General features: G+C 32.6%; 1 protein-coding gene and 1 long non-coding RNA gene across 2 annotated transcripts; one reads left to right on the top strand and one right to left on the bottom strand.

The window, feature by feature from the left end:
• Positions 1 to 4,749: 4,749 nt before the first annotated feature.
• LOC140174589 (uncharacterized) lies at positions 4,750 to 5,817 on the bottom strand. The gene is made up of 2 exons (XR_011864326.1): positions 5,211 to 5,817; positions 4,750 to 5,080 (listed from the first exon to the last, which is right to left on the bottom strand). It is a non-coding gene; the product is annotated as an uncharacterized lncRNA (long non-coding RNA).
• A 15,437-nt stretch (positions 5,818 to 21,254) lies between these two features.
• Positions 21,255 to 24,305, top strand: LOC112706716 (THO complex subunit 4A). The gene is made up of 5 exons (XM_025758150.3): positions 21,255 to 21,697; positions 21,823 to 21,972; positions 22,683 to 22,751; positions 22,842 to 23,023; positions 23,572 to 24,305. The coding sequence occupies exons 1-5, from the start codon at positions 21,530 to 21,532 to the stop codon at positions 23,747 to 23,749; spliced, it is 747 nt and encodes a 248-aa protein (XP_025613935.1). The 5' UTR covers positions 21,255 to 21,529; the 3' UTR covers positions 23,750 to 24,305.
• The last annotated feature ends 174 nt before the right edge of the window (positions 24,306 to 24,479 follow it).

Below are 24,479 nucleotides of genomic sequence, written 5' to 3'. Positions count from 1 at the left end.
TATAGTAAAGATTTGTACAAAAGTGTAAATCATAACATGCTATTAAAATGAAAATAATGTTATTCTTACCTAAATATTATTAAAAACCTCTTTGAACACGACATTTGTTGTTGATGACTTTGGATTGCCGTCTTCGTTTAGAATTAAAACCCTGAGGCCACTGCGACTCTTAACTCTTGACAAAGCAACATAAAGTTGTCTATTGATGAACATTAATTTTGGCAAATAAAGCCGTACATGTGATAATGATTGATCCTGACTCATGTTAATGGTCATTGCAAAGCATACTGTTAATGAAAATTGTCTCCGTTGGAACTTAAATGGCAATCCTGAATCTGAAGGGATCAAGTTCATTCTTGGAATGTACACTTTATCTCCAATATTTCTACCGGTCACTACCGTCGCTCCAATTACGTTGCTGCCAAGTTTGTTAACTATTAATCTTGTCCCGTTGCATAAACCTGAAGTCTGGTCTATGTTTCACAGTAGCATTACAGCCACTCCTGGCTTCAAAGTCAACTTGTGATTGAGTAGTCCCGAACATTTGATGTCATTTAGAAACTCTGGTGTGAACCACTCTTGTTACATCTTCATTCTCATCAGCTTGACATGTTGTATCAGAGCTCAAATACTCCTTTTCCATCCCTGGAAAGATTGTCAAGACAAAATCGTTTACCTTCTCGACACTCTTAAGTGTGGGTGTAAGAATTGCTCTACTCTGAAAATACCTGTAATCTGACATGTTTTGCAACAAATTTGGATATGCAAAGTCTACCAAATGAGAGAGAGGATCATCAGTAGTTGTAATCAATAGATCATTTGGAATTTCAACTTCTGATTCATCACCAACAACAGAGATAATATTTCCATTTCCAACATCAAGTATCCAATTAGCAAATATCTTCATTTCACCTTCATCTTGATCCAAAGAAGACATTAGAAGCCTCATATTCGTATGCAGTTTCAGAACCTTACAAAATGACCACAGCTGGGATGAGTTAATAGCGGATGCTAATATATCGTGTCTACTTCCTTTCGGAATCACTGGAAGTATCTGTCTGAAATTACCTCCTAGAACAACAATCTTACCACCAAATGGTTTATGTGTCTTATGTTGATCGGTAACTGACATAAGATTCCTGAGCGTCCGATCAGGTGCTTCAAAACGGCAGTTGTACCTTCCCTCGCATACAACATATTGAGAACTCAAAATTGGATCCTGTTTTGGACTTCTCTAATCTCTCCTCGTACCATATCATGGCGTCGCAATGCCGACAAAAAATTCTGGGTCATCAATATCTATCACATCTAATAATCACCAAGATAATAAATTGTTTTAGTTATATCTGCAACAAATAATTTATATAAAAATATACCTTTCTTTCACCATGTTAAGTATAAAAATAATATTTATAAAAGATTACCGAAGAATGCAATTTATGGATTAAAAAGATGAGATCATATAATACAATTTCATTGTGCCAATCTCAAGATTTAAGTTTTACAATAAATCAATGTTCAAATACAAAAATTATAATATATAACCATATCTTAGTTTGAATTTTAAAACTTGAACACTAAACGATAATTTTTTGTTTATAAAAAGCATAACAATAGTAAATAATAAAGTGCTGATATTGCTACCTCTTAAATTACCTGTATTCTCAGCTACATCGAATATGGCTGGGTATTAAATTTGCACAGAATCATCTAAAATAGTCGTATTTTCAGTAATATTCTCAACTTCTTGAAAATTTTTTGAAAGATTTGTAGTCAATTCCTTCAAAAATGTTTCTCTTTGTATCAGGTGTCTTTTTTTTCAGCTATGCACACTTCTTCTAATTCTTTAGTATCTAAATTTGAATTAAATGTACTTGCTCCTGTAATCATTAGAGATAATACATCAAGTATTTTATATTATAAAAAAAGAAAAATGAATATATGTTAAATGTTTGAATCAGCTGAATTATGAATATATATTATGAAGGTAGTATTAAAGATAAAAAAAGTAAAATTTTAGTTTTGTGATAATTACAATTTATCATGTTTATCTTACCATGTCTCTTTTGAAATAGCATAGTCTTCATATTCAGTCTTACATCCCTTTGCAATCTAATTCGATTTGTGTACTCCAATGAATCTATAATAATTATTTAGCATATACCAATGATTATTTTTAATAGACCAATTAAAAAGTTAAATGTTTGGTCTTTAAATAATAAAAACATATTAACATAGTAACTGGTAGATATTATTTGATGTTTGTTGAAAATGTTGTTGACTTGTCTGATGACATAGACTATTATATGCTTCATGTGTGATACCTGAATTACTAATATCACTAATATTAGAACATCATTTTTTTATCTACAGAGTGTAGATTAGTAATTGGAGACCTTGATCAATGTGGTGTTGGGTTATTACCTAATAAGATAACTCGAGATATTAGTTTTGAACATATTTTCTGTTAAAGTTTATAATTGAATAAATAGTAGGAAAATCAAAATACATAAAGTGCATGTACATTCCCATAAGCAAGTTCTAAAAAAAATCATACAAAAATAAAAATATGTATTAATGCTATTTGTAATGTTCGACAACACCGATTGAAAATACACACCATTAGAACTATCACTCGAATTTCCTGTAATTTTTTCATAAACAAATTTAGTAACATATTACGAAGACAATGTAAATTAATAATTTATTACTTGTCAATAGCTAAATAATATATAAAAAATATTGTATTTTATGGGCTTTCATTCGACCAAAATACTCATGACATGTTAGTTATTTTGTATACCCAATAAAAACTAAATATATAGAACTGACATACTTAAAAATACCAAATAAAAAAATATATTATTCTAACCTAAAAACAAAAATGATAAAATAATTAATTTATTTTTTTTATATGAAATCTACCTTGAATTGTGCTTTGCTTTGTATTTTCTTTGTCTTTTAATATCAATCTTCTCTTCAATATAATCTTACTTCTCTTTGGACTTCTTGTATCTTTCAATATATACCTAAAAATATCAAATAAATAAATTTTTTAACCAATTAAAAATGTATATACATTATACATAATACATTTTTATTATCAAATTTTTTATATTATTAAAAAAATAAAGTAGTACACATATGACAGCGTCTGTTTTTGGTATATATGTCCATCAAAATATAGACACAGGAGTACACAGGAGTACATGTATGTTGTTTGTTTACTGAGACAAAAATATGAAAGACATAGTCGTACACAAATACCCATTAAAAACATGTATTTTGTGTCTCTCTAAAATGCGAAAACACTAATTTTTTTACAATTTTTTCTCATGTCTAACTTACCAAATAGAACATGAAATTAATGCCTTCTTATGTCTATGTAAAATTGCACAGATTTTATTTTCGATGGCTGCTTTAATTTCTTTTTTATTCTCATTTATTTAGTTACGTAAACATATTTTACAGAAAATAATATATATATTTTTTACAAAAGTATCTTTTTTCAAATAAATATAAGTTTAATCTCACGATCAATAAATTCAACTTATAGTTAAAGAGATTGAAAATGAAAAACTTATAAGTAAAAGGAGAGAAAAAGATAAAAGTACCTCTATTGTTATAATCTAAAAAATAACAATGTAAACGAAGTAAATAGAAAAAAATTATAAATGTGACAAATAAAAAAAATTTAAATTTAAAAATCAAAACGGCTAAGAAGCCACTTAATTAGGAATTAGTATTAGAGTTTTAAATTTCAAATTTTTAAATAGAATTTTCTAATTAGCTAGTGTAAATTTAAAATTTTTAAATAAACTTTTTTTAATTAAACGTTTGTTATTCATTAAGAATATAGGAATTTGTTAATTTAAAAATAATTTTTATTAGTTTCGTCATAAATAGTATCAATCCTATTATTTATCGATAAAAATAAATAAAATTAAATGCAATCTAAAAATTAATAACCTTATAAATTACGTAAATTTAGAAAAAATACTTAAAAAGAGAGAAAAAGATGAAAGTATTTCTACTGTGGAGAGACAATCTAAAAAGATAATAATAAAAATTTATAAATGTGGCAAGTAAAAAAATTTAAATTTAAAAATTGAAATGGTTAAAAACTTATTTAATTAGAAATTAGTATTAGAAATTCAAATTTAAAATTTTTAAAATAGAATTTTCTAATTAGCTAGTATAAATTTTAAATTTTTAAATAAAATTTTCTAATCAAACGTCCGTTGTCCATTAGGAATATAGAAATTTGTTAATTTAAAAATAATTTTTATAGTTTTATCATAAACAATATTAACTTTATTATACTTTTTCTAAAATTTAAACAGTATTACATTTTTTTAAATAGTATAAATAATTTCACATCTTAATAAGACTGATAATTCTATTTATTTTATTATAATCCTTTGTAATTAGTATAGTAACTTATAAATTATATAAATTTTTAAAAAATATTCTCAAACCCAATTGCTTACGTAAAAATTCAAAAAAAAAAAGTATATTTGAATTTAAATTTAAAATTATAAACATAATACTTTAATTAAAAATTATAATTAGATTTTTTTTAAATAAGTACACAATTAAAATTAATAACTAACTTAATTGTATCAACAATAATTCAAAGAAAAAATTTATAACTTTATGACATTAAATATTAAATTAAAAATTATCAGAATATCAACGGTGAGAATCAAATTAAAAATAAAATCACAAGTAATAACCAAATAACTTCAATTTATATTTAAAAAAATTCTAAATTCCAAACATAAAAATCGAAAAGAACCAAAAGAAAAATAATAACTCAAGAAAAGACAATGTTTCCACCAAAACAAACATATGTTTGGCATTATTCTATTAGATAGACTCTAAAAGAGATTCCAAAACATGTGCATCCAAATTCTCAAGTTTCTTTCTTAATCTTGATCTTCTTGCAAGTTGAAGTATCTCCTTCCACCTTCGAATCTTCCGACTCCGAGGATAGTCACTTAGTTGGTGTAATAGCACTTTCCAACAATTCAGATTCATCATTGGCCGCAACTTCAATGGAGAATTCAAGCAACAAATTCTGTACAAAAAACCACGTTAAATTAAAGACTTCTTTCTAACCTTTGATTTTATCTCACTAATATTTTTTGAATAAAATTAAGATCTAATTTTGAGAGAACAAACAAAAAAAATATTTTTTGAACAAATACCTTAGTACCTTCTACTTTCTCCCCTTCAATGATTGAGGATGTCTTTGAAATTAGAAACAAAGCACCGGTTTAGTCAATATCCTAAAATTATAATTAATTATTTTTTATAAATTAGATACTACTAATGACCAAGAAAGCAAAAAATAAATTAATTTTTAATAGAAGTACACTTATATATACTCACAATTTGAATAGGGTGAGCCTCTTTGAATTTATTTATGAGATCCACATTATTAGTCATCTTCTTAACTTTATAAGAAGGTGAAAAATATAAAATATCATATATTTGAACTTTAATAATGAAGAGAAAGATCTTATCAATTAGGTTGAGTAAAAGTGTAGGTGTATCTGATAGATCTCCTTTCTACAGGATATTACATAATATATTAATAATAAATAATATAAAAAGTACCAATAAAAATATCTTCACTAATGCTTTTAGAAATAAATATTGGTTAGATCTTACCAATAGGAGTGGATCAAGTATCTCTACACAGCTCTCTTCCAAAACTTGTTTTGCCTCATTGTCAAAGACTACATAACATCCACAGTTAGAATCATCAATGACACCAACCTTTATTCGATACCTGCTTAAAAAAGAAAATAACATAAGAAAAAGTTAAATATAGACTTATTTAATATCTAATCCAATGTACATAGACTTTAATTTAAATAAATAAATAAATAACCTTGGAGTCATGGATAAAAGGATATTAGTAGAAAACTCGCGTTTTCATCGAGTCAAACCATCTCAATTGAGTATGGCAATGGAGAATTTCCGTAACTTGATAGTGTCCATAACCATATCACTCGTATACGTACACACAAATTGTCGATTGTAGGATTAATGTTAGCAATTTTGTGAATATCAGCCAGTAGAATAAGTAGGGAGATTTTGGATATATGTAAAGAAAGTGATTGATGTACTTTAAATTGTGGTGCTTTACATCTCTCAGAACTTATCCTTTTATAGTTGCATCATAACTAAATTTTTTAAAATTTGGTTGACTTTAATTTAAAATTTAAAAAACAACAAACTAAGTTAAACAACCCAAATTTAAAATTTAAAAATAACAACTTAAATAAATAATAATTTAAAAATTCTAAACTAACGTAAATATTTATTTATTGTAATATTAGTATGTAACAACCGAAGAATAATTAACGTAAATTTTTTTAAAACTCTAAATTTCTTTAAAAGAATTTATGTAGCTACAATTTAAAAAAAAATCAACAAAATTTTAAAAAATTATGCTAAAAAGAATTAACAGATTTTAAAAAATAGTGTTAAAATATAAAAAATAACAATCTAAATAAAATTTAAAAAATAACAACTTAAATAAAATAATTTAAAATTTAAAAAATAACAACATAAGTAAAATAATCCAAACAAATAAAACAATTTAAAATTTTAAAAATAACAACCTAAGTAAAACAACCCAAACTTAAAATTTGAAAATAACAACCTGAGCAAATAATAATTTATAATTTATAAATATAAATCTAAAAATTTCTAGTAACGACACGTAAGCAAATAAACTCCCAGACTCAACGTATGAGCGCCACGTCAGCAAATGAGCTCCCCATTTGTATTACTATAAAGATAAAGATAAAGATTTATTGGCCAGTGACAAACTGTTAAATAAAGCTCAAAAATGCGATAAATTAATTTTTGACCTATCGAACTCGAAAATAACACACAAAAAAATATTTATAGAAAATAATAAAATTTACCATTATTAAAAATTATCTACTACTGCTTTTAATTTATTTAAATGTTTTTTTAAAGTACGATAACAATATAGTTACTCTAATGTATAAAATAAGTCTCAATTTCAATTGTGTCATAACAATAATTCAAATTTTCTACCATTCTGGGAGCTGTTATGTGATAGGGTTTTCTAAAGAAGCCTTTGTCTTCGCCAACTAGTGTATTTTGTGTTTTTGTTAGACATAAAAATATTAATAAAAGACACAATTTATTTTTTAATTTTTTAATTATATTTTTCTGTTACTGTATTTTTTTTTTCTAAAATTTGTATATAAAAACAAATAAAAATAAATTTAATTTTTATTATTTGTTCTTTTTTACGATTAATTTATCACTACACAAAATAAAATTACACAAATTTTTGTATTTTTATTTTTTTATATTATTTTTAGTATCTGTCTTATTTAGGAATAGGTTTTCTTGTGGGCACGGCAGGTTTATTGCGAACCCATTCCTATCCACTTCGATATAATAATAATAAATATGAAAATACATTAAAAAATGATAAAAAAAATTAAAATTCAAACACATACTCATAAAAAATATATAATTACTAGAGAAAGAGTAAAGTACCAACTCGATCTGTATCTATTTGTCCAAATAACAACGCGACTTGATAATAAAAAAAATCGATCAACTTCGACCCTTGACTTTGTGCTCCGTCTATCACATGGTCCTTGTATCACTTTTGCCGTCAATTAATAATGAAATTTGATGATGTGTCTCATTAAGCTACTGAAGTGGAAGATTAAGATGGTGAAGTGGATATTAGATGTCCATATGGGTTGTTAGAAAAGACACGGGTCTATCTGGCATGTTCCATATGTGTACAAATGACATTATTTTGCTACTTTCAGAAAACGTTATTAAATGATTATAGCCATCTCTTCCTTTGTTTTATGATGTTGTAGCCATGACTAAGATGGGGATGAGGTTAAAAAACTTTGTTCATAGATGACTCACAATAGATACTATTAGATCAGTCTATTCACAAAGCATCAAACTAGTCAACAGAAAAAATAATGAATACCAATTAATTCACCTAAGTCATTACCTCCCAATTAAAAACTTGCTCATCATTTGAAGATGAAGAGAATAATTGATCATGTTTACGGAAAAGATGCATTTCAACAAGGCTAGAAGACATTTGAAATCACCTGTAATAAGTGTGGCTAAAAGGCCACTATTACAAAATTTGCTCCAATCCCCCTAAATATCCCAATTAAAAGCCTATGACCACGAAAAAAAGAAGAGCTAGCAAGAAAAATATTGCATGAGTGGATTCTATCAATACCACATAAGTATAATCACTTTAGAGTTTAATTTGTCTTATAAATAAGGTTTGGGATTTAAGTGTCACATTATGTTTTGGTTAATGATTTAATTATCTGTAAATAAAATGCTTAGGTGTTTAATTGATTATATATGAATAATGATTTATACAGGTTTAAGGAGTAGAAAAAAATAGTCAAGAGTACCAATTTTGCATTTACTACTATGAATTCAATGATGAATACGTTCATGATTATATCTGTTAAAGTTATGTTCATTCTACTTTTACTGCTCCCCAAACAAAAATTATAATCTGAATCACAATTAAATCATACTATTTTATTGTAACATCTAACTAAGTTTATGATATCTAAGCTAAGTTTATTGACCATCAACTTAAACCTTTCACTCCCACAGGCCAATACAACATCATAAGGGATGAAGCACTCAATTATTAGGTCACCATCTACATTCTCATTTGTTCCAATTTTTGTGGTGCATCAGAATTCTCTTACCATTGGCCCTTATTTAAGGCCTTTTACTCCATCTAACACATAACTTTCCACCAACATTGTATCTAATACTTTTGGTGAATATGCAGTGCCTAAACCAAGTAGACAAGGTAGAGAATAATTTATGAGACTGCATCAAGATTCTTCAAGTTCATCCCCACTTTCACACTCTTTGCGGGGTTCCAAACATAAAACAAAGAGAGAGATGATTAGAATTATCTAATAACATCTTTTAGGGGCAACAAATGATGTTATTTGTGCTCATATAAAACAGGACAGATAGGCTCCTATCTTTACTAATAAATCACGTGAGCACATCAACAAGTTTTATTACTCCTTGACGGCAAAAGTGACAGAGAGTTCATGTTGGCAGAGGAAGTATAGAGTTAGGAGTCGAAATAAATTTTTTTTTATCAAGGGTCGCGTTGTCATTCGAACAAATAGACAGGACCATATTGATACTTTATCCCAAACAAATTAACACAATACTCAATAAGACATTATTTTTTTAATATGTTGTTTGAACCTTAGTTCTTTTAATTATTGTTTTATAAATTTTAAAATTTAATTTTGTATATTAAATATTAAAGGTTATAAGGTGGGTACCCACAAGACTGCAAAGATAGATTAAGTATAACAGCTCACGAATAGTGTTGGAACAATTTTATTGTCTAAAAAGGGCCGGATGAAATTGAATAGATTGAAAATCCGCTCTTACCTATTTTATTGTCATCCTTATTCGTAATATATCATGTTTACTTATATGCAGTGATGAAAAATAAATGTTGGATAGCAAGAGGTTATTTTTTAAAATTGTTATTTATTTATCCATAATCTCATCCATTAATAACATATATCTATTTTTATTTTGGGTGTGCATCATGCTAGCAAAATATTTGCTGGGGGAGAGAAAGGAAAATGAGCACAAAAGCTAAGGGTGCGTTTAGTTTGTATTTTTTATTTTTTTATTTTTAATATTTTATGCGGACAAAATTTTATGAAAGAAAAAAAGAAAATAATAACATTCAATTTTCTATTTTCTTGTCTTATTTTCTCGTTTTTATTCACAAAATTTTAAATACAAAAACAATAAAAATGCATACCAAACGATTCCAAAAATTTTGAGCAATGGGTTACCATATTATAAAGACTATGGATAAATTTAGAGATGGTTTTGTTTGGTGCACGAGAACTTTATTAATTAATTAGGTTTAAGTTTTAGCCGAAATGGATATTTAGCTCATGCAATTTTCTTTGATTATATTTTCAGACTCTGGTCTTACCTTGGGTGATGTTTGGCGCCGTGGACAATCACATTGTTGGGAATAATACACCATTTTCCCTTGAGAAAACACCTTTGACAGAGAAATAAAATAGACACAATCACAACACAAGAATTTAACGTGGAAACTCCAATTACCGGAGAAAAAACCACGGCTGTTGTCAAATGACAACCAGAGAATATCACTATGTGAAAATTGTTACAACACATAGACTTCTTTCTCTCACCGGCACCCCAGTACACCCACACTCTCTCAAAGCAAATATCTAACTACACCTCACAACACTCTCTAAAAAAGAGTACAGAGGAAAAGAAAAATCAGATACAAGCTTAAAGTGTTTCTGACTGGTGCAAAAACAAATGGAGAACTTAGCCTCATATTTATAGCCTAGGCCACCCACTCCATTTGCTATTCTAAGTAATGTGGGACTAATTCAACCAAATCCTAACAATCTCCACCTTGATTGAAATAGTCACACATCTTCAGCTTCCATTGTCAACACCGACAATTTTTTGCTGCCATTGTCTATACCGACAATCATAGTTCAGAGAACTATCATACTCCACCATGAAAGTATACTCACTTGGAATTAGACCACTCCAAGCATTTCGCCTTGGTACAGATCGAAACCTTGCTGAAAATTCATGGTGCAACTTCCAAATTGGCTTTTCCTGGAAGTTCTTCAGCCATCGACCTAACTCCGCCACACACCTTACATCTCAATGCCAACCAATGCCCGTGTGCAATTGTGGACCCGATTGCCACAACTTATCCTTATCCATGGCAGTGCGGTAATACCATGAGGATACTTCTTGTCTTCTAGAGAACATCACCTTCTCTCATAGAGAGAGCAATATTGCAAGTATCAGATTGAGAGTCTTTTTCTGAAACCGCATTACCTGGACAATTTCTCTTTACATGCCCAGACTTTCCACATTTCCAGCATATTACACTCCTTCCACGATTTCCTTTTCCATAATTGTCACTTCTAGCTACAAGCGCCAAATCTGATGAAGTGCTACCCTCATTTTTCATTCTTCTTTCTTCAGCAATGAGCTTACTGGCAACTTCTTCAAAATTCAGAGTTTCCTTTCCATACATTAAAATAGGTTTGATATACTCATAGGAAGAAGGAAGAGACAACATGAGCCTCAGTGCCTTATCTTCATCATCAATTTTCACTCCAATTGCCTCTAATTCAGAGACAATACCGTTGATAGCACTAAGATGGTCGGAGATTTTCACATTGTGATCCATGCGTAGATTATGGAACTGCTCCTTCAATAACAACCGATTTGAGATGCCCTTTGCCTGATACAACCCTTCGAGTTTATCCCAAAGTTCCTTGGCTGTTTTCATTCCTTGCACATTTGCAAGAACATTCTTAGCCAAACACAGGCGAATAGCACTTGCAGCTCTCAAATCTAGTTCCTCCCAATCTTCATCCTTCATACCAGAGATCCTCTCCTTCAACGCCTTGTGCAAACCTGATTGTATCAACACATCTTTGACTTGTACTTGCCACAAGCCAAAATTGATTCTTCCATCAAATTTCTCTATTTCAAGCTTCACAGCACTTGAATATCCTGACATTGTTGCAACCGTATACTGGAATAGTATAACTCAACTGTAGACCGTGCACTAGGAAGGGTCCCCAGGAAAGAGAGGTGGGTCACAATGGACACACTTAAATACCAAGTCTTTCCTTAGCCAGAACCTTTTCCAAACTGCACTCTCACAGAGTCACACTGCCTTCCAGCAACAACAACAGCAACCAAAGATCAACCTCAAGTCACAGGACAAAATTCTTTTCTGATGTGGAAGGTCAGACTAGGCTGCAACCACAGAGCATACTAAGAATAAATCCCACCGAACCGAAGCTCTGATACCACTTGTTGGGAATAATACACCATTCCCCCTTGAGAAAACACCTTTGACAGAGAAATAAAATAGACACAATCACAACACAAGAATTTAACGTGGAAACTCCAATTACCGGAGAAAAAACCACGGCCGTTGTCAAATGACAACCAGAGAATATCACTATGTGAAAATTGTTACAACACATAGACTTCTTTCTCTCACCGGCACCCCAGTACACCCACACTCTCTCAAAGCAAATATCTAACTACACCTCACAACACTCTCTAAAAAAGAGTACAGAGGAAAAGAAAAATCAGATACAAGCTTAAAGTGTTTCTGACTGGTGCAAAAACAAATGGAGAACTTAGCCTCATATTTATAGCCTAGGCCACCCACTCCATTTGCTATTCTAAGCAATGTGGGACTAATTCAACCAAATCCTAACACACATTTGGATGACGTATTGTTATGGTTATTAATGAAAAGGAGGAGGTGCATGAAAGGAGCGTCACAAATTGCAATTCTAAGTTGGTTACAAATACAGGACACGTAGCAATTGATCAGGATGAGTGGGGACTAAGGCGTAGTGTCAGAGAGAAGGTTATTAATAGGAGGTTGCAAAGATATGCTCTTTAGGTGTGATGTGGTAAATTCTCTTCCCTTGTACTTGGTGACAAATTTTATGAACCTTATATTCTTCTATTCTTTTCCTAACTACTCCCTTTTCTGATTGTTAAACATCTTCCTCCCTTCCCAGGTTCCTTGATGGATGCTCGCTGTGGCTGAGATGCAGCTGAACTTATATTCCTTAATTCCTTTATGACTTCATTTGTTGTTATCACATTATTTAGTACTTGTCAATTTACTGTTCTATTGAACTTGCTATTACTTTTTCCTACATAATTGAATAAATATTTATTTATCAGTGAAATTTTCTACTGCAACACCCTTTCATTGGTGCTTTCATTAACCATATTTGTCGCGAACAACACGAGAATGAAAGGCATGGAGGCAGAATCTGCACAAATTTGTTGCGCTTTAATCCTCCATTATGCAACTGCTCCACAATCTGCACCGCTCTAGCTCTCCTTCTCATGAGTTCTCACATGGTGCGAGCTCAACCGGGGACCCGCCGTTTTGTGCGGGATTGCAACCCTGAAGGATGAATGTTGATCTACCGAAATTTGATGGAAATGATGCCTTGGGTTGGATTTACTCTATGGATCAATATTTCGATTTCTTCTGAGTTCCCGATGAAGAACATGTGGGTTTAGCAGCTTCAAATGTCGGGATTGGCCATTCCAAGGTTTCAATTATCACAATGAGTGACACAGTTTCGTTCATGGACTCAACTCAAGAGGGCGATTGAGCTCGAGTTCAAACCCTCATTGTTCGAGTCTCCCAAGGAATTGCTCTTAAAGCTTCAACAACATGGAATAGAGAGTGAGTATTATTCTGAATCTGTTGCTTTAGCTAATCATACTCAGATGAACTGCCTAATGCCCTTAGGGACTGTTTTATATGTGGATTCAGGCTATTCGAAGGGAAGTGAAAGCTCAGTGTCCTCCAAATTTGATGTGTGCTGTGACTTTGGCGAGATTGTACGAGGATAAATTTATCACCAAACCACGTCACACTACAGGGTCGGCTACCCATCGCCCTCAGTTTTCTAACGAAGCTGTCGTTGCTACTCCGCGGCCTAATACACGCCAATCCTTTCCTCCACTCCTTCCTACACCACCACAACAGCCCCTACCAAACACTACCAGAAATTTCACTCGAAAACTTACTTCGACTGAAGTCCAAAGTAAAACAGAGAAAGGGTTATGATACTGGTGTGATGAGAAGTTCTCAGCGAGTCATCGTTGTACCAATTGGCACTTCATGTCATTACAGCTTGAATTGGGGGATGAGACGGTGCCCAGGGGGCCAACGGATACGTTTATGGATGAGACCGCAAACTTGTAGGTGTTGGATCAACATATCATTGAGCATATCCTATAATGTGATGCATGGTACTGAAGGCCCAGCCATGATTCGAATTAAAGCCTTTATCAATGGCTTAGAGGTCTAGACCTTACTTGATGGGGGTAGTTCCGATAGTTTTATTCAGCCCCGTATTGCCAATTTTTTGAACTTACCGGTGGAGCCTACACCAGGGTTCAAGATGGTGGTTAGTGATTTCAATGTTTTGCCAGTGGAAGGTCGCATTGGGACTTGATTGATCTATCCGGTTACATTATTACGATCCCTGATGTTTTTGCTCTGTATGTGGTGGGAAGCGACTTGGTCATTGGAACTACATGGCTTAAGTCCTTGAGAGCCCATATAGTAAATTATGATGCAACTTTTTTGTGATTTATGTACAATGGACAACTTACCACTGTGCAGGGAATTAAACACCAGACTACAGGTTGTGCTCAATTCCATCACATTAAGCGGTTGATCAACACTATTGCTATAACTGAAATATTTACTTTGGAATTGACGAAATTAATAGAGGAAAACCAATCACCCTTACGACTGCTAGCTTCTATGGACCCTAAGTTGATGCAGTTATTAACTAAGTATATTGATGTTTTTGCTAAACTTTCGGGCCTACCACTACAGCGGGCTCATAACCACTGCATTCCCTTGGTTAAGGATGCAGAACCTGTGAAGGCGAGACCATATCGGTATCCTTATAGTCAAAAAACCCAAATTGAATTGATTGTACAGGAAATGCTTGATGAGGGGATTATTCAGCCAAGCAAGAGTCCTTTTGCATCTCCAATTTTGCTGGTGCAAAAGAAAGATGGGACATAGAGATTTTGTACTGACTACCGTGATTTGAACAATATTACGATCAAAGACGGTTTTATAATTCCAACCATGGATGAATTGTTAGACGAGCTGTTTGGTTCTTATATCTTTTCTAAGTTGGATCTTCGCTCTGGCTATCACCAAATCTTGGTTAAACCTGAGGACCATTTCAAAATTGCTTTTCGGACTCATCAAGGCCTTTATGAGTGGCTTGTGATACCATTTGGTTTAACAAATGCGCTGGCCACGTTTCAAAGCCTCGTGAAATGATGTGTTTCACCTGTATCTCAGGAAATTTGTGTTGGTATTTTTTTATGACATTTTAGTCTATAGCGCATCTTGGGAGCTACACTTTCAACAATTGGAAACTATTCTTCAAGTGTTACAACAAGAGAAATTGTGCACAAAGTTATCTAAATGTTTGTTTGGTACTCATGAACTTGATTATTTGGGTCATACAATTTCGAGGGGTGGGGTTTACATGGAGACTGATAAAGTCCAGGCAGTCCTCAGCTGGAAGCAGCCACAAGACCTTAAGCAACGGCGATAGTTCTTAGGTCTTACCGGGTATTACCATTGCTTCATTAAAGGGTATGATACTCTTGCAACTCCGTTGACTGATCTTCTCAAAAAGGATGATTTTAATTGGAGTGCTCAAGCTGATTTGGCTTTTGAAAATCTCAAGAGAGCTATCTCTTCCAAACCAGTATTGGCTTTGCCAAATTTTGAGCTACCTTATGAAGTTGGGACTAATGCTTCTGGGTCTGGTGTGGGTGTGGTGTTGACACAGAATAAGCACCCCATTGCTTTCTTTTCTAAGAAATTATCAGCCACAATGCGTAACTAGTCAGCTTACACGCAGGAATTTTATACCATCACCGAGGCCATTGTGAAATTTTGCCATTATCTATTAGGGAAGTAATTCATCATTCGCCCAGATCAGCAGAGTCTTAAGGCGCTACTCAAGGAGAATCTACGTACTCCGAGCAACATAAGTGGCTGCACAAGCTGTTAGAATATGATTTCAAGATCCACTACAAGCCCGGAGTGGATAATGTTCCTGCCAATGCCTTTTTCTAGATCATGTTTTGTTGCTTGGTCATCACCAAAGTCTGATTGGCTGCACCAGCTAAAAACTGAAATTGATCAGTATGCTAGCCTCAATGCCATTGTACAACAATGCATATAGGGTTCCTTGAATGATGCGAACTATGCTTTGAGAAATGAGATTCTCTTGTGGTGAGACCGGGTGGTGATTCCCCAAACTAGCAGCTTAATCAATTCAATTCTGAAGGAATATCATGACAGTGCAGTGGAAAAGCACTTTGGTGTGGTGAAAACAATGGACCGAATCTGTGCGACCAATTATTGGCCTCACATGCAACGCCAAATACGTAGCTACGTGTTATCGTGTACTACTTATCAGCAGGCGAAGGCTGAGACGAAGCTTTCTGTGGGGTTGTTGCAGCCTCTTCCCATACCTATGAGAGTTTGGAAGGACATTTATATGGATTTTATTGTTGCTTTACCCCCCCCCTCTGTTGGTTTTTGGTGATTATGGTGGTTGTAGACCATTTAACCCAAATTTGTTCACTTTATTTCACTCAAGCATGATTTTAGTAGCAAAACGGTTGCTGGGGTTTTCATAAAAAATGTGGTTAAACTGCATGGTTTTCCTGTTCCATCGTTTCAGATAGATATAAGATCTTTGTTAATCGATTTTGGCAGCAACTTTTCAAGATACAAGGCACAAGTCTGGTGATGAGTTCTTCCTATCATCCTCAAACGGATGAAAAAAGTGAAGTTGTGAATAAGACTTTGGAGATGTACTTACGTTGCTTCTGTTTTGACAACCCACAAAGATGGTTTGAGATGCTTCCATGGGCCCAGTTCTGGTACAACGCTAGCGTTTATAGCAATACTAAAATGTCGCCTTTTAAAACCTTGTATGGTCGGGACCTCCCAGCAGCTTGGTGCAGTATGAATTCTGCCAAGATGATGAGTAATCTTTGCAAGATATGCTACAAGTTAGAGATCAACTCCTTGATCAGCTCAAGCTTAATCTCCCTTGCTCACAGTAGTTTATGAAGCACTTTGCTGATAAGCATTGAAGGCACTTGGAGTTGGAAGTGGGCAGTGACGGACCCATAAAATTTTAAAAGTGGGAACAAAAATATGTATGCTAAAATAAATTTTGTTGAATATTATTAATTATATCGAGATATAATAATTAAAAAGAGTTAGTGAACGCTTTCATTCTTAAAATATTATTCATTATATATAATTTATAAAAAAATATTTCCAAAATTTGGATTTAAAATATTTTAATTAAATTATAGAAAACTTGTTATCCTAACTAATTTTTTATTTATTTTTATACACATTTAATAATAAAGAATAAATCAATTGACACATTAACGTCTAATGATATACCAGTGTTTATAATTTAAAACTAAAATTATTTATAAATATTAAAAAAATTAAATCTGTATATAAAAAGTAAGTTTATATAAAATAATAGAAACTTAATTTATAATTTTTTATTTTTTAAATAATTAAATTTGTTATATATATTTTTTAATTTAATTTTGATATAACATTAGATGAAATATTTTATGTATTTGTTTAACTATGTAATGTAATTAAAATATTTTTTATTACTATTTTTTAAAATAAAAAAATATATTCTAAATTCGTAAATTAATCGATTTATTTCAAAAATTTATATGCAATTACAAATAATAGAATAAAAGATAAAAAATGTAACATAGATGAATAAATTGAGAATAAAATAAAATATATAGAATCATGAAAAGAATAAAAAATTAGATTAATACCTAAATTATAATTATTTGAATTAAAATTTGTAATTAAAAGTATCAAAAAGAAAAACAATAAAATTAAAAGATACAAAGAGAGTTATATAAAAAAAAATGGAGAATTTGAAATTTATTTTTTGATGAAGAGAAGTTAATAACTAGATAAAGAATAGTAAGGAAAGATTAAAATATGAAACAAAGAAGAGGGTTTAAGGGGATAAAAGAATGGCGGCGCAAGAACTAAATTATTTTAGGTTAACTAATAGTCAAAATGATAGAAAGACAAAAAAGTAAATTTGAGGCTTTAGTCAATTGAATTTAGTTTATTTGTAGTAGAATCATTTAAAATTTAAAGTGGGGCACATAATACGTTATATATAACTATAATTTTGTTTTAAAAAAATTGAAAATACAGTGGGGCAAGTTTCCCCTATTGTTGTTAGGGGTCTGTGTTGGAAGTGGGGGACTTAGTCCTGGTCAAATTCCAACCTTATAGACAACATTCAACCGCTTTGCAGAAGAACCATAAACTTAGTATGAGTTACTTTGGCCCCTTTCAGATGAGTCACAAGTTCAGCCCAGTAGCATATCGTTTGGCACTACCTGCAGAAGCTAGAATTCATTATGTTTTTCACATCTCCTCCTTAAAGTAATTTTGTGGTGAGCAGCGTAATTTTACTTGGCAATGCCACTTCACTCCACTGAAGTTGGTCCCATCATTGAACCTCACCAACTGTTGGCTAATAGAACGATCTTGAAGGATGGAAAAGAAGTGCAACAAATTTTGGTTCAGTGGGGACAAAGCGCGGGTGCTGAGGTTACTTGGGAAGAAGCTGACAAATTTCAATGTGTTTACCCCACTTTCAACCTTGAGTACAAGGTTGTGGTTGAAGAGGAAAGTAATATTATGGTTATTAATGAAAAGAGGAGTGCATGAAGGAAGCGTCACAAATTACAATACTGAGTTAGTTATAAATATAGGACATGTAACAATTGATCAGGATGAGTATGGACCAAGGCGTAGTGCCAGATAGAAGGCTATTAACAAGAGGTTGTAAGGATATACTCTTTAGGCGTGTTGTGGTAAATTCTCTTCCCTTATATCTGATAACAAATTCTCTGAATCTTCTATTCTTCTCCTTACTATTCCCTTTTCTGACTCCCTTTTCTAATTGTTAAACCTCTTCCTCCCTTCCAAGATTCCTTGATGGATGCTTGCTATGGCTGAGATCCAGCTGAACTTATATTCCTTAATTCCTTTATAACTTCATTTGTTGTTATCACATTATTTAATACTTATTAATTTACTGTTTCATTAAATTTAATGTTACTTCTTCATACATAATTGAACAAATATTTTTTATTAGTGAAGTTTTCTACTGTAACACCACACCCTTTCACGTGTACATTGTTGTACTAAAAGAGCTTAAACAAGAGCTTATGAACTATGATCTTAACAATCAAGCAGTGGTTGAATCTGGCTAATTATGGAGTGCTAATTCTGCAAAGATGCACACAGCTAGAGATGGTTATAAATGGTCGTTAAAGAAGAAGCATGAATGGCTTACAAATGAAATTTGGCTTCGGTTGTGGCGCTCAAGTGTTCTAGAAAAAATTATCTCATGTGACTTTGCTGGGGTGATGGAATAATCCCAATTGGAACTATAAATTATTTATCCTAAATTTTGTCCAAAATCTCAACAAATCTAGAAGAGTTTAGGAGTGGGTCTAAAGACGAGCAACTCAAACTTGCATTTCTAAGTTTGATGCACAAAAACTTTAAGCAAATTGAATTTATTTTTTCAACTGGAATATAGTGGGTATGGAGAGATAGAAATAATGACATTTTTAATCAACATGATTCTTCGAGCAAAAAGAAGGTTATTATGCTCATTAAGCATGCCGTTCGTGATTTATTCCAATCCAATTCCTTTCAATAGAATCATATCATACCCTCTTTAATAATACTTGAAAACCTCCTCCTCCAAGTGCAACTAAAGTGACTTGTGATTCCAGCTTATTGGAGGGCCATCAAGTTGTAGAATTTGGTTGCTTAATTCAAAATAACATGGGTGATGGCTAATAGGTTTCTCAGATAACATTCTAGTGGACAGTGGCAAGTATTCTTTGTAATTTGAAAAAGACTTGTACTACGTGAAAATGTGAGAACAGAAAAAGAATTTGTGAAACTAATAGTTTAGAGGCCTTCTTATTGATCCAACAAGAGATCAATACAATGTCGACAGAAGACAATGATCTTCTTTTGAATATTAGATAGAGGTGGTAACATGTACCCTACCCGCGGGTACCTAATCCGACCCCATCCGATCGGGTAGGGTTGTCAACCCGATCCGCAGCGGATAGGGTAGGGTGCGGGTCGGGTAGAGTACGGGTTGAGCTTCAACTCTACCCGACCAACCCGCACCCTATATATGTATATGTTATATATTTATATAAAAATACGTTTCAAGTAAATATTGAATCAAAGATCTCTCACTAAATGTAAAAGATCCTTAACCGCTAAAAGAATATCATTAAGTGATAATTTAATATATTTTTTAATATAAAATTTAGTTCTATTTTAAATTATCATAAAATTATATAATAATATTGTATTTTTTTTGTAACCCGCAGGTAGGATTGGGTATCCGAAAGTTGAGAACGGGTAGAGTTAGGATTGGGATATTCTCAACCTGCGAATAGCGTAAGATTGAATTTATATAAAAATCTTAACCCACAAATAAAGTTAAGGTTGGTTTCAAACCTTATCCTACCATACTCATTGTCACCCCGATTATTAGAGAAGATCTTCACCACATCTGGGCCGGACAGCTAACATTCCACTAATTCAATGATTAGCAATTGATATAGCTCATTGCTAAGTGGCTACGAAGAATAAACAATCATACCCAGAATGGCTTCAATCCTGGAATGCTTTTGAGGTTATAGATTATTTATAACTTTCGATTTGTTTGGTCTTCCTTTCTTTGTGTTATTTATTTATTTATTTGCTACTTTTAGAAAATAATTTTAGAAAAATGCTAAAAAGTCAATATAATTTTATTATTTTTAGATTACAGTTAATTATTAATATTTAAAAATATAAATTTAAATATATTTTAAGCTAAAAGAAATTAAGAGGGAAAGAGCGATTTATTGAATTTTATTGTTAGACGATTATATTTATTATCAAAATCTATTAAAAAAATTGTCCACTACTTTTTTTTAGTTATTTATAGATGAAGTTGTATAAATATAAATGGTAGCAAATTAATTTGTTTAACATGAAATCTCTTAAAAGAGAATGATCAAATTGATTATTTTGTATTTTTTATTTATATATTACTGAAAATTGCTGATGTATGAAGTAAAATTTATAATATAACAACGTTTTTAATATTATAATAGATTTTTAATAATGACAATAATCAATTAACTTATATTATTATCTCTTAGATATCAAATTATAAAAAATATTTTGAAAATCAAATTAATTGATGCCTATCTTAACATTAATTGATATCTCAATGTCATATACATATATATATATATATAATTATTCTTTCTTTTTATATTGTATAGATGAAAGTTTTTTTTTTTCATATCACAAGATCATATTGAAGTAATTTTATTTATATATTTTCATCAATTAGAATCATAATCCATAGAAATATAAATAGAGCAGAGGTTTTGCTAATATAGGGGACTATTATTTATTTGAAGGGATAATTATTTGTTTAATCCAATAAAGGGCGGAAGAAGTGATGATGGCAAGACCGACTTAGATTTTACGGCTGCAAATTATACCGCGTATATTTCTCTTTCACTATTTTGACTTTGTTTCCTTCTTAGTCTCTGCTTCCTTCCGCTTTTGTAGCTCCCAGCTGGCACCTCCTTACATTTTATCCTCTCTCTCTCTCCTTCGAGGAAACCCTAATCCCTCTTCCTCCTTCATTCCTTTTCCCTCTTCAGATCTAATCTAATCTTTGCTGCAACCATGTCTGCGGCACTCGATATGACCCTTGACGACATCATTAAGAACAACAAGAAGTCCGGATCAGCCGGATCCCGCGGCCGTGGTCGCCAATCCGGATCCGGACCCGGACCTACTCGCCGCTTCCCAAACCGCGCCGCCAACCGTCTTACGCCTTACGCCACCGCTAAGGTTTTTACTTTTTTATTGATTTTTGTTCGATTTGAATATTTTCGAATCTTTTTGTTTATGTGGATTCAGATCGCGAAGGTGATTTGGTGTAACCTTTTGTTGGTTTCGTTTTTATATGTTTTCAGGCGCCGGAGACAGCGTGGCAGCACGACCTGTATGCAGATCAGGCTGTGGGAGCTTTCCCTGCGCAGGGTGGTCGAGCGTCGTCGATTGAAACGGGGACCAAGCTATACATCTCGAATTTGGATTATGGTGTTTCTAACGATGATATCAAGGTGAGCCATCTCTTATTGATATTCGAATCTATCTTTGTTTCCTAAGCAGAGAGCTTTGGTGTTCTGACTTTTGAATTTGAAGTCTTTGATGTTGCTTGTTTTGCTACTCTCTCTCTCTCTCTCACATTACATTAAGGGATGTAGAAGAACACTTCCTAGCCATGCCTTTGCTTGTATATGTGAAATTTGATTTTGAATTGGCTCTGTTATTCTACTCTTTTTATGCATTTATAGAGATAAAAGCACGTGAAGCACATATTCTAATTGTAACCGCTACAAACTCATGTATGCATGATTATTGGTTAGTGATAATATTGAATATTTCTATCAGCTTGGGACGTCTGATAGCGAGCTTAATTGCTATGCTTTCTCAATATAAAAACACTAAACACAGATTTGGACTACTATTTTAAGGAGTCATTATTTCTTACCATATCTTTTCCTTTCCGATTAATTACATTGAGGTCAACGTCTGGTGCAACATAATGAATGGGAAAGAATTACAACAACGTGTATTTGCAATCCTTTAAAAAGCTACAAATAATGATGTTTCCAAGTTTATCACTGACGATGCAAACAACACCAGGAACTTACTTTCATTGTTGTTCTAATCATGCCTGCATATGTGTTTTGTTTTATGCTATATTTCACTCTATCTCCTGTTGAAGTTTTTCCGCTCTGTATTTATTGTTTTTTTCAAATAATTGTAGGAATTATTTTCTGAAGTTGGTGACTTGAAACGGCACACTGTTCATTACGACAGGAGTGGGAGATCGAAGGTATCTAGTCCAGCTGGAATATTTTGGTCCTTCTGATCAATTGTTTCTGTCCTGCCATAGTTTAGAAAAAAAAATACTCTTTTTCCATAGGGTACAGCGGAAGTAGTCTTCTCGCGGAGAGCTGATGCTGTAGCTGCAGTGAAGAGGTACAACAACGTGCAACTTGATGGGAAACCAATGAAGGTAGAGATTGTTGGAACGAACATCACAACACAAGCTGTTGCTCCTGCTGCAAATGGAGGTTTTGGAAATTTGGGTGGAGTTCCCAGAAGGTATGTAATTCATTAATGAATCTGTACATTGGTGTTTGGGTTGTCCTTAATCTAACTTTTGGAAGTTAGGCATTCATAATTCTATTGTGCTCGGACTGACTGTTGTTATGGGATGTGCATGCACTGATTTTTTGTATTTCGAGGTTTCACTTTTACCATGCTGCAAAGCTTCACTATGTCCTGTTTTGTGTTGATTAAATTATTTCCTTTTTTGTAAATGTAGTTCATTGTTCCGAATTTGGCATTACCTTGAAGGATTGCATTGATTATATTATATTATCTTCGCACTAAAGATTGCCATTTCATATTTGATATTTGGATCTTCTAACAAAAACCTTAGAGCATGCATCTTGTTGTGTATATGAGTTTGATCGGTGAATACTCGATTTTAGTTCTGGTAATGATACCTAAATCTTTTGTGATGCTTTTTATCATGAAATATCTTGTAGACATTGTTTTTATCATCCAATTTGAAGGTCTATATCATTGATTTGGCAATGCTTTTGATCTATTTAAAGCTTATTACACGTATTTTGGCTTTTAAACAGTGGACAAGGGAGAAGTGGAGGGCCATTAGTACGACTACGTGGTGGTGGAGGTAGAGGACGTGGCCCTCCTCGAAGAGGTCGAGGGCGTGGAAGAGGTCGTGGCGGTGAGAAGGTATCTGCGGAAGATCTTGATGCTGATTTGGAGAAGTACCATTCAGAGGCAATGCAATTAAACTGAAGAAAATTACCCGTGTTATATTTTCTTGGTATTACCGTTGTGGTTATTGGGGCTTGGTGATGGAACACTGCCTACTTATGTAACTTTATCCCATGCTTTTAGGGGAAAAGGGGGAAGGACAACTTCTAGAGTGAACTTTTTCAGTTGATATATGTAGTTTGGGATTTTTGTAGTCAAATATTTATTTTTCTTGACTACGACTGAAATGTGGGTAAAGAAACAAAGTCAGGATGTAATATGCAGTCGGGCTTGCTTTCATTGGCTTTAATCAATTTTTATTCAGCAAGTATGGATGTGGAATCTGTGATCTCGTCTATCCATGCACAAAGAAAGCTTTGGCTTCAAAATGTGGAAGGCTGCAGATTTCTCCCACTGCTGTCTGCTGCTTTGTGCTTTGATTAGACTGTAACTGTGGAATCATCAAAGAAGGTAGCTTTCCCTGTCGTTGCCTCCTCCCCCCAGAATGACAAAGCTCCTTGAATCTCTCTTGGTAGTATCATTTTTCCTGTGCTATTAATTTTTATATATGATGGTATACCATGTTGAGTTTTTCTTACCTGTATTGGCTGTATCTTTTAGGGAAGTTGTTTTTCTCTTGACTGTTTGGTAATTCTGACATACTATCTAGTGGGATGGAATCTATCATCTGTTCTCTGGTTGGGTGCACTGGTCAAGATAGTTCAACAGATGAAAGATAGATAGAGCCTTCCGTGATAGGTTTGCTGCAGGA

Source organism: Arachis hypogaea, chromosome 8 (assembly GCF_003086295.3).
Source record: "Arachis hypogaea cultivar Tifrunner chromosome 8, arahy.Tifrunner.gnm2.J5K5, whole genome shotgun sequence".
NCBI classification, from domain to species: Eukaryota; Viridiplantae; Streptophyta; class Magnoliopsida; order Fabales; family Fabaceae; genus Arachis; species Arachis hypogaea.
The sequence above is the reverse complement of the archived record's forward strand: the minus strand, read 5'-3'. Positions and strand labels throughout refer to the sequence as shown.

What these genes read in the sequence shown, in the direction of transcription:
- LOC112706716 (XM_025758150.3), top strand. Translation starts at nt 21,530, where the DNA reads ATGTCTGCGGCACTCGATATGACCCTTGACGACATCATTAAGAACAAC. An exon ending in TTTCTAACGATGATATCAAG is followed by an intron (nt 21,973 to 22,682) that starts GTGAGCCATCTC and finishes AAATAATTGTAG; the next exon opens with GAATTATTTTCTGAAGTTGG. An exon ending in TTGGGTGGAGTTCCCAGAAG is followed by an intron (nt 23,024 to 23,571) that starts GTATGTAATTCA and finishes GCTTTTAAACAG; the next exon opens with TGGACAAGGGAGAAGTGGAG.